The sequence below is a fragment of the Solanum tuberosum genome, unplaced genomic scaffold (assembly GCF_000226075.1).
Source record: "Solanum tuberosum cultivar DM 1-3 516 R44 unplaced genomic scaffold, SolTub_3.0 scf00218, whole genome shotgun sequence".
Lineage (NCBI taxonomy): Eukaryota > Viridiplantae > Streptophyta > Magnoliopsida > Solanales > Solanaceae > Solanum > Solanum tuberosum.
In genome coordinates this window covers 639318-650604 of record NW_006239144.1, presented here as the reverse complement: position 1 = coordinate 650604, position 11287 = coordinate 639318, and the positions used below count along the sequence as shown (strand labels likewise).

The 11287-nt window shown below is 33.8% G+C and overlaps 1 protein-coding gene across 1 annotated transcript; it reads right to left on the bottom strand.

Annotated features, from left to right (window-relative positions):
- Positions 1–8753: 8753 nt before the first annotated feature.
- On the bottom strand, positions 8754–9173 carry LOC107062341 (F-box/LRR-repeat protein At3g48880-like). The gene has a single exon (XM_015312875.1). The coding sequence runs from the start codon at positions 9171–9173 to the stop codon at positions 8754–8756; it is 420 nt and encodes a 139-aa protein (XP_015168361.1).
- Positions 9174–11287: the final 2114 nt, after the last annotated feature.

The following is an 11287-nucleotide window of genomic DNA, read 5'->3' as shown; positions in this document are numbered from 1 at the left end:
CTATAGAAAGATTAAAGCTTATCCGGGGAATACCTCTTGGCAGTATAAGTCAACTGATTGTTGTCAACATACAAATTGTAATGGAAGATCAATGTCAGTATGTTTGCACGACTAAGGTTGAAGTAAATCTTCAGTATGCGGGTCAATTTTCCATGAGATGGAGTGTCGACATATATATACAGTGGTATTGAAACTCTGATGAAATTTCACTGCATTACTGACAAGTCCAGCGTTTTCCAGAGACGTTGGTCAGAATAAGTCAATTGCCATGCATGACAAACTTGAGGAATGACAGAGATCAACTAGAAAAGGTAAAAGGACTGGAATATCTTTACCAGCATATCAATATTAAGGTCCTCCCATATCCTTACAGGAGAATTTCCTTGTTCCATCACAACAACTTCAATCTTTTCTTATTTTGAATCGATATCATAAAAGCTTTAATCTACTAAGTTCCTGTAGTGCCAAGAAAGGTTATTACTTCTCTAGATCCAAGAAGAATAATTGACCTCCTGACATTAAATTGATGTTGGTTATTGTCATTTGTTCCTTCTGAATATACTTAGACCATGAAGAATAATAAGTTAAGCGCGATAATATAATGAAACATAGAAAAAGAGAATACAAATACGTCAGAGGAGTACTGTGATACCCAAAAGTGATGCATTTAAGAAAATATAACCTCGAACATAAGTTGGTTGTAGATAACGATAGAGAACTAAGTTCTTGCTGGCATAGCTGACAGAAGTATCACATTTTGGATAAAAAATAATCATTACAGAGAGCAAAATCATGCAAAATCAAAGAAAATATTGGAACTCGCATTACGCTCCTCATAAACCTAGTGTCGTTATTCTTCGCAAACATGGAGGACGATCACTTCTACTAAAACCATCTCTAACTTAACTTGGCATGCAATCTCAACGGTTTCTCAGCAAAGGTAAATCAGTAATATCCTACCTTATACGGTATGTTCCTCCAACCCAATCTCCATATATTTTTTAATTTCCTTCCAATTAAAGTAAGGAAATTTAATTATGAGATTTCCTCACTCTTTTCTCTTAACTTTCTTTTCATTAATTTCTAAGCTCAAATGTACATCTCTTCTGCATCTTCTTGATACATTTAATGAAGTTTTTTACCTCAACAGAAAAAATATAATCTTAGCTTCCTCTTTTTCTTTCACTTACATTTTATAACACAATTTCAAGCATAGTTCTAGCTAGTGTACCGAAATCCCTTTCCGGTTTTCGTCAAACATAAAAAAACAAAAGAGGGCCTTAAAGCAAATGTATCTTTACCATAAGAATTGTATATAAACCTATAAATATATAAATATGTGCAGAAAACTACATTTTTAAATTAGTCAACGGGAACTCTTATACCAACTACGAAACCCCATGAATTTCTATAATTCATCCGGGCTTGATTCAAGCTAAAGAATGCAATATAATTGAACCCAAGCGACATGAGTAGACTTGAGAGGAGAGAAGTTATTGGGATTCTTGAGGATAATTATTTCATAAATCATTGAGAATTGGACTAAAGGGAATACCTAGGATTTTTATTTTTATGTAACTGGAGTTAAATGGAAATGTTAGCAAAGGTGGAAGCTCATAGTATTGATGAAAGTAAATCAGATAGGCTTTGATGGGGAAGCAATACTACATTTCATAGTGAAAGAATTTCATAGACAACTATGCTCACAAAGTCAAGTACCTGTTAGAGGACCACATAAGTTAGTATGGAAGACCAATCTACCTATGAAGATTAAGTTCTTCATCTGGATCAAAGTAGACAATGCCTGCGTTACTCTGGACAACCTGAATAGGCAAGGATTGCAGTTGGTCAACAGATACTATTTTGCAAGATAACTAAGGAAACAGTCAACCACTTGTTTCTTCACTGCCCATGAGCATATGATCAATGGAACATGTTCCTATATTTTTTTTAATGTAAGTTGGTGATGCCACAAAGATTAAGAGATGCCAAGATGTGTTGGAGTATACGCACAGTTGATAACGCTTGACAAAAAAAATTGTGGTAATAAGAGTTCTTGATAAACTTCAATACACCCAAAAATATTGTGAATATCATAAATACCAGAAAAAAATAATGGTAAAGATTATGAAAAGTTACCAATTCTAGAATAAAATGATTGGTATCTGCTTGAGCAAGGAGGGGAAGAAGCATGAAAACATGGTGGAGAAGAGAAGCAAGAGGCATGGAAGGTTTGTGAAATAAAGAGTGTCATTTATAAAGAGTCTGATTAATAGTAAAACTCTGTTACAGATCAGATTCATTCAAATCTAATAATATCCATTAAGCAGTTTTAAACAAAACAAAAACAAATGCACTAAATGGGTTGAATCTGAATGATTAAGATTCAGATCTTACAAACAAATGCACTTAATTGTCTGTATCTGAACAATTTAGATTAAGACCTCCATTAAGTGCAAACAAATGATGCATGAGTGATGTTTGCTTCTAAAGTGCTAGTTGCCGACTGGTTTTCATAGAGAAGGAACTAACATTAGAGTTATAACAGCTGAGAAGTAGCTTACATTAATCTTTTCGCTCATATAAACTACTAATCCTCTATCTACAGAGATTATATATTACATGCCTCAAAATCCAATTATTTTGGAGAAAAGAAAAGACGGAGCAACCAAAGAACCATTTGTATTAAACCTATGCAGGTAAAAAACGATGATACAATTTTTATGGATAACGATGAGAAGTCTGTAAAAACATCAAAAGAAGATACATTCTTGATTGCAGTTCTCAATTTGAATCGTTATTTAAACAAAATGAAGATTCAGTATATCAAAACAAACCTTGACAGAGAGTTAAACGTTAATAACAAGAAAACATACAGTTTATAATACCACACTAAATTACTAATAGTTGAAATGCAGGAAACAAAGATATACAAATTTAGAGAACCTTGAATTCAGATCTGTATGGGCAAAAATCAAATAGCCACAAAAGGGAGAAAAGAATTCCACAAGGTGTACACCGAATTCCTTTAACATCCACAACAACTTTTGGAATCAAGATCCCACATGAGTGAAGAATTAGTCAGAAAATCAACCTTAGAGAATGTAAGAAGAAGATAAGACAGAGAGAGGTTTAGGACATACCTTTAGATTGTTTATTCACATCAGTGTGCTCAAAAAGTATTGGGTGAAAATTATGGGATGTTAGTGCTTTGATGAGGAGTGAGAGTCGTATACAAAATATTGGTCAAATGGAAATGAAAATGTCATCCACCTGTAAATTGATTCTGGTCAACAATCTTTAACATTTTATTATGTTTTGCTATCCTACCTATTTTTTTGATAAATGACAAAATTAATCTTAGTGAGATTTTCTTATGACTTAATGCCTATAAACTCCCTCAACTATTTACAATTTCTAGTTTAAAACTTAAATTATGGGGTATTGTGGAGTACAATTGTTGTTAACCCCTGAACTATAGACCATGTGATATGGAGAGCGACAGTCAACGAGAGCATTTACTTGGACCTAGTACACTGTGTGACGTTTGTCATTTTATCAGATTCACCTCGTTTTGTGCATTTCTATTACTTGAATTGCAGCTTATGCAAATTGATTGCTTAATTTTCTTTCTATAAATATCAATGTTAAAGTTGGTTGGTAAATTCTATCCAATATAGAAATATATTTAATATTTCTCTGTTTTCAGAGAGGATTTTAGTAACAATCGATGCCCTCTTCTTTGAGGACTTAAGAGATGTAGATGCTCTAAATTACTTGACTTTCTTATTCCTTCAACTAATCACTCTTGTCAAATTCTCAGATTATACAATCTGTAATCCTTTTAAGAGTCTAATCAGTAAAGTGACTCACTAAACATTTGATAATGTTCGCAAGCCTATGAATTCAAAGAAAACGAGACTGTTACTGTTATTTATTATACAAACTAAAGTAACATTGAAAGTTTATGTAGTACTTGTTATTTTTTAAGGAAATCCATTAATTTTTTATTTTTGAAGATGATCTTTTACCTTTGCATGTTTAAGCCATTTACCTTGTCTTTCAGATACGAGTAAAAATGATATAAATGTAAATCAATCAGCTACATCTTTAGAATGAGATTAGAGGAAGTTGTGATAAAAGTAATTCTAATAAATATGTATTCATAATCAGGAAGAGATTTAGCCGTTTGAAATATGTAAATTGCATTATTTTGAAAATCTTCAGGTTGAGAACCAGGGAAGTAGCATCAGTCAAGGTCATATGGAGGAATCAGTTTGTTGAGGAGGCTACTTGAAAGGCTGAGGAGGATATGAAGAAGGGGTACCCACATCTCTTCGAGTCTGGAGAAATTCCAAATTAAGGTACTAATCCTTTGCTTAGCATTTATTTTAAGTTGACATGTTTTTGTTATATATTACTTGTTGGATGTTTGAGCTGAATGTTAGATGTTACGCCCTTAGTCCACTTAGAGTAATCTCATACAAGGACGAATGTTCCCAAGGAAGAAATATTTTAACACCCAGGTATTTGAAAGAACTAAAATTAGAAAGAACTATTTTAGAAAGAATAAAATTGGAAATTTTGGCAAGTTATGCTAAATATGTGTTTTGGGTCAACTTCAAACGACCATAAGTTTTAGTACATGATGATTTAGGTGGCCCATAAGATATCAAATGAAATTTCTAGGAATCCTCTTTCCAATGCCACCAAGTTTGCTAATTTTTTAGCTTGTATGAGAAAGATATACCCGTTTGAAGTTGGGCTGTCCAGTTAAAGAAAGTTACTTGGATTTAAGAGGGGTATTTTTGTGTTTTCCTTACCCAATCAGATTAAAATGAAATTTGGTAATATTTATGGGTCTAAACTGATATGGTTCAGATTTACAAATCCAAAAATACACTAGGGTGTTGAGAGAAGTTAAAGAAGAAGAGAAAAGGAGAAAGTCAAGCGTTCATCAAGTTCTTGAGCATTTTGTTGTGGATTTCGCCAAAGGTTTGATCCCTAAGAGGTATGTGAGTTCACATAGCGTTGGGTTCGTTCACCCACGCGCCAATCACGTTTAGTTTAGCGTACTTTTGTTATTGAAAGCAAAGGATTTGAGTTCTTGATGAGTTTTATTGAAGCTTCTTTCATAATCTTTAATGTTGAGGTTTTGATGAGTTCTTGAGATAATCGTATGAGTTTTAAGGTTGTTTTTGAGTAGATTCTTGTATACTTATGTTGGGTATTGGAATATAAGTGATTGGGGAGAAACAATTCGATTCTAGGTGAATTGGGGTTAGAAAACGAGTAAGAAAGTTCATCAAAATTTCTGGGAAAAGGGGTGGAGCTCCGCGCCACTCGATATGCCCCAAGTCTGGTTATGTAAGATGGGTCCTGGGACGCCGTGCAACTCAGTGCGCCCCAACCTTCCCTTATATAGTTTCGGGTCTGGGGCCCTACGCCATTCAGTACACCAGGTCCTCTACCCTTTCTCACTTCTTTCCGTTTGAGTTCCATCGAATCGTACCTTTATTTTCTAGTTTATTTCTACACTCTAAGGTACATATAAAAAGCAAGAGATCATCCATAATATCAGATCATAGCCCTTGAATCCATAATTCATTTTTAAGGTTGTGCTAAGAGTCAAGTCTTGAGAGTTCTTCGAGTCTTTTCAAAAGTCTTTTACAGTTGTTTCAAACTTGTTTTAAGACTTAAGCATTGAATTTGAGGAAGAGTAGATCCGAGTTCATTTTAAAAAAAATGATATTTGGGAACTAAGTATTCCCAAGAGTAAATGTTTTTACATTTAAGATGAGAGGAAACACTGATTTCCAAAAGAGTTTTCATGAGCAGTTTTAGTACCATCTCTTTTAAGAGAATTATTTTTGTGTAATAATCTCAAACCACAGAAAAAGTTATGTTTTTAAACATATGAGCTAGTTACATTTTGGGAGTAGTATTGAGCACTAATATGGGGACGAGTTCAGATAACTCAAAGTCTCCATAAACCATGTAGACAACGTGGGTAGAAAGGGTCCTACTTTTAGATGGTTCCTTAATGATTTTTAGCATAGACTAATGGATCCACTTAGTAGTAGGTTCCATACCTCGGCAAAGTATATGGTCATGAGCAGTTTTAGTACCATCTCTTTTAAGAGAATTATTTTTGTGTAATAATCTCAAACCACAGAAAAAGTTATGTTTTTAAACATATGAGCTAGTTACATTTTGGGAGTAGTATTGAGCACTAATATGGGGACGAGTTCAGATAACTCAAAGTCTCCATAAACCATGTAGACAACGTGGGTAGAAAGGGTCCTACTTTTTAGATGGTTCCTTAATGATTTTTAGCATAGACTAATGGATCCACTTAGTAGTAGGTTCCATACCTCGGCAAAGTATATGGCAGTTCTGGCAGCATGGGATAGACGCTATATCATCACATAACTCATAGTGATGGCTGTCGGTTAGATAAACTCCCACAAACTTATTTTGTATCATTATCTATACAAACAAAGTTTATATTGTATTTTCTAATACATTGAGTTGTTATCTACTGTTTAAAGCTTTTCTTTATACTACATCTTTATTTACTGCTTTATATTGAAATGAGTTGAGTAAACTTGAGACGAGGTAAGTGTTTATTTTAATTCCAATTCAAGCTTATGTCTTGTTTTAGATTTCCCTCACATGCTCGTACATTCATGTACTGATGCTATTTGGTCAGCATCTTTGATGATGCAAAAACATGTAACCAGGATCAACATCCAGCGCTTCATTCATCCAGTCGAGTTCCAAAGTCATTTGGTGAGCCTTATTGCTTTCTGGAGTATCGATTTTATAATGTTTTGTCATTTTAGTTTGTTAGGATGATCGAGGGTCTTGGCTCGACATCCATCATAGTATTAGAGGCTTCATAGATAGACAGTTATAATTTATTAGTCTGGTTCAGTTCAGTTATTGATGTATGACACTTGAGTTGCCAGTTTGGCTAGTGAATGTTTTCTTTAAATATTATGTGTAGTTATCTGAGTTAAATCTTTCGTTTGAGTTTATTCTATGTTGAGTAAGTCTTCCGCTAAGATGTAAGCCAGGCCAAGGGTTCGCTTGGGGCCAGCAAAGGTTCTCAAGTGCCAGTCGTGTCTAGGGTGTAGGCTCGTGGCGTGACATTTACAATCCATAAACTTGCCTCATTTAAACTTAAGCTAATCATCCTGCTTCTGAAGTTAATTCTACAAGCACTATCTACGGTCCGAAGTTCCATCAACAACCCATAGATGCTGCTCGTAGATCCCATAATTTCATGCAGACTTAATTTATGAAATTTCTAGATCTAACATGGATTTTAGACTTCTCGGGTGTTACAATAACATAGTAAATAGACCGAATAGATTTTTAAAAATCTCAATTATTACTATTGTCTTATAGTTTCATAATTAAATTATTAAATATTTTTATTACCTCATGGGCTATAATTCTCTTTAAATAGAAAGCCCCCTAGTTGAATGTGTACTAAAGTATTGAAATAATTTGATGCGAAACGCGTAGCAAAAGAAAACAAAAAATCTTAAAATGAGTCCACCTTACCCAATGAATTGATGATTGTTCATGGGGTTTCGTGAACATTTTATCATTTGGGTTTGAAATTAGCGCAACGGCAATAATTTGGGGATTATTTTAATCTAATTTACTCAAAAGTAAAAATTAAAAGTTTCACATATAATGTCACTTGAAACTCTTTACAAAAGTTTTTTAAGTGCGATGCTTACATAACATATCATCTTCATCCAAGGAGTTTATGTACGAAACTCGCAAAATGATAGAAAAGAATAATAATATGTTTGGTCAAATTTCTAAAATTGACTTATCTTGACAATACATACATACACAAATAGATAACGAACACATGGTGTGCTACGGAAACGGAGAAACAAAAATCATAAAAGATCATAGAAACACGAAGAACATGAAAACCACTCAGTCAAAGAAAATAGACTTACAACACAGAAGTAGCATTACAAGGTTTTATTGTGTTTCATAAACACAAGTTTACACATTATACACTGAACCTACAAATAATGAAGAAAAATATTCATAAAAGTTCTCAAATTTCTAGTGACTTCACTTCATCCACTTTCCAGAGGTCTGCATACTTATTCCACCTCACGAACCCTTCATCATTTCGAGTGCGCTGACACATGATGCACGAGTCACTCATGTAGGTTAGGAATATGTCTAACCTATGCACTTTTTTGATAATGCATTCATCAAGCTCGGTCAAAATTTTCATCGGTGCGGGTGGAGAAAGGTATTCAGTAATTATGCAGTGCGATATGTTGAGCACTTTCAACTTTTTTAACCCATCCAAGAGAATAACCAAAGCATGTTTGGATAACTCCGTACACCTCACACTCAACACTTTCAAGTTCGGAAGAAATGAGACCAGTGCAGATGCAAACAATATATCACAGGGAGTCATAATTTTGAGCTCAAAAATTCTTTTGCAACTCGTTCCAATTTTCTCGATGACATATGTAGGTTCTTCTAAACTAGGCATCGTCAGTGATTCAAGATCTTTCCATTCATGAAAAGCGTTGCATAACGTTTTATTTTCTAGTTTTTCCCAAACAGGCATAATAGGCATTTAAGCCGTGGACACCTGAAAAAGAGGAGTTTTAATTAACTGTCCAAATTATCTCAGATGCCTGAACTCTGAAACAATGCTTGCTATATAGTTTCTTGATTTAAGGTACAATACTATAGAAAGATTAAAGTTTATTCGGAGAATACCTCTTGGCAGAATAAGTCAACTGATTATTGTCAACATACAAATTGTAATGGAAGATCAATGTCAGTTTGTTTCCATGACTAAGGATCAAGCAAATCTTTAGGATGCGGTTCAATTTTTCACGAGATGGAGTGTCAACATATATATACGGCGGTATTGAAACTCTGATGAAATTTGACTTCATTATTGACAAGTCCAGCGTTTTCCAAAGATGTTGGTCAGAACAAGCCGATTGCCATGCATGACAAACTTGAGGAATGACAGAGATCAACTGGAAAAGGTCAAAGGATTGGAATATCTTCACCAGCATATCAATATTAAGGTCCTCCCATATCCTTACAGGAGAAGTTCCTTCTTCCATCACAACAACTTCAATCTCTTCTTGTTTTGGAAACGACATCATTAAAGCTTCAATCTCTTAAGTTCTGGTAGAGCCAAGAAAGGTTATTACTTCTCTAGATCCAAGAAGAATAATTGAACTCCTTACATTAAATTGATGTTGCTTATTGTCATTTGTATCCTTGTTAATAAACTCAGACCATGAAGAATAAGATGTTAAACCTGTCAATATAAAAAAACATAGAAAAAGAGAGTACAAATATTTCCGAGGAGTACTGTGATGCCCAAAAGTGAAGAAACTAAGAAAATATAACCTGGAACTTAAGTTGGTTGTAGATAACGACAGAGAACTAAGTTCTTGCTGGCATAGTTGACGAAAGTATAAGATATTTGATAAAAATAATCAGTATTGAGAGCAAAATCATGAAAAATCAAAGAAAATATTGGAACTCGCGTTACTTTCCTTATAAACCTAGTGTCATTATTCTACGCTAACAAGGAGGACAATCACTTCTACTAAAACCGTCTCTAACTTAACTTGGCCAGCAATCTCAACGGTTTCTCATCAAAGTAAAATTAGTAATATCCTATACGGTATATTCCTCCAACCTAATTTTCATATATTTTTCAATTACCTTCCAATTAAGTAAGGAAATTTAATTCTAAGAATTCGTTACGTTTTTCTCTTAACTTTCTTTACATTAATTTCTCAGCTCAAATGTACTTCTCTTTTGCATCTTCTTGATACATTTAGTGAAGTTTTTTACCTCAACAGAAAAAATATAATCTTAGCTTCCTCTTTTTCTTTCACTTACATTTTATAACACAATTTCAAGCATAGTTCTAGCCAGTGTACCGGAAGCCCTTTCTGATTTTCTTAAAACATAAAAAAAACAAAAGAGGACCTTAAAGTAAATGTATCTTTACCACAAGAATTGTATATAAACCTATAAATATATAAATATGTGCAGAAAATTACATTTTTAAATTAGTCAACGGGAACTAATAGACCTGGTCTGAAGCCCCATGAATTTCTATAATTCATTCGGTCTTGATTCAAGCTAAAGATTGCAATTTAATTGAACCCAAGCAAAATGCGGTGACTTGAGAGGAGAGAAGTTATTGTGATGCTTGAGGATAATTATTTCATAAACCATTGAGAGTTGGACTAAAGGGAATACCTAGGATTTTTCTTTTTATGTAACGGAAGTTAAATGGAAATGTTAGCAAAGGTGGAAGCTCAGGGTATTGATGAAAGTGAACTAGATAGGCTATGATGGGGAAGCAAGGGTACAATTCACAGTGAAAGAATGTCATATATAACTATGCTCACAATGTCAAGTACCTGTTAGATGGACACAAAAGTTAGTATAGAAGATCAATCTACCTAGACAATGCTTGCATTACTCTAGATAACATGAATAGGCAAGGATTGCAGTTGCTCAACGGATGCTATTTTGCAAGATATCTCAGGAGATAGTCAACCACCTGTTTATTCACTACCCATGAGCATATGATCAATGGAACATGTTCCTATGTTTTTTTAAAATGTAAGTTGGTGATGCCACTAAGATGAAGAGATGCCAAGATGTCTTGGAGTCTACGCACAGTTGATAATGCTAGACAAAAATATTTGTGGTAATAAGAGTTCTTGTTAAACTTCAATACACCCGACTATATTTTGAATATCAGAAATACCAGAAAAAAATAATGGTAAAGATAATGAAAACTTACCAATTCAAGAATAAAATGATTGGTATCTGCTTGAGCAAGTAGGGGGAAAAGAGTGAAAACATGGCGCAGAAGAGAAGCAAGAGGCATGGAAGGTTTTCTGAAATAAAGAGTGTTATTTTTAAATAGTCTTAATAATATTAAGACTCTGTTACAGATCTGATTCATTCAAACCTAATAAGATCCATTAAGTGGTTTTAAACAAAACAAAAACAAATGCACTAAATGGGTTGAATCTGAATGATTAAGATTCAATCTTACAAACAAATGCACTTAATTGTCTGAATCTGAACAATTTAGATTAAGACCTCCATTAAGTGCAAACAAATGATGCATAAGTGATGTTTGCCTCTAAAGTCCTAGTTGCCGACTGGTTTCCATAGAGATGGAACTAAATTAGAGTTTTAGCAACTGATAAGAAGCCTACATTAATCTTTTCTGTCA

Coding starts and splice junctions, on each gene's coding strand:
- LOC107062341 (XM_015312875.1), bottom strand. CDS start 9,173: ATGTCGTTTCCAAAACAAGAAGAGATTGAAGTTGTTGTGATGGAAGAA.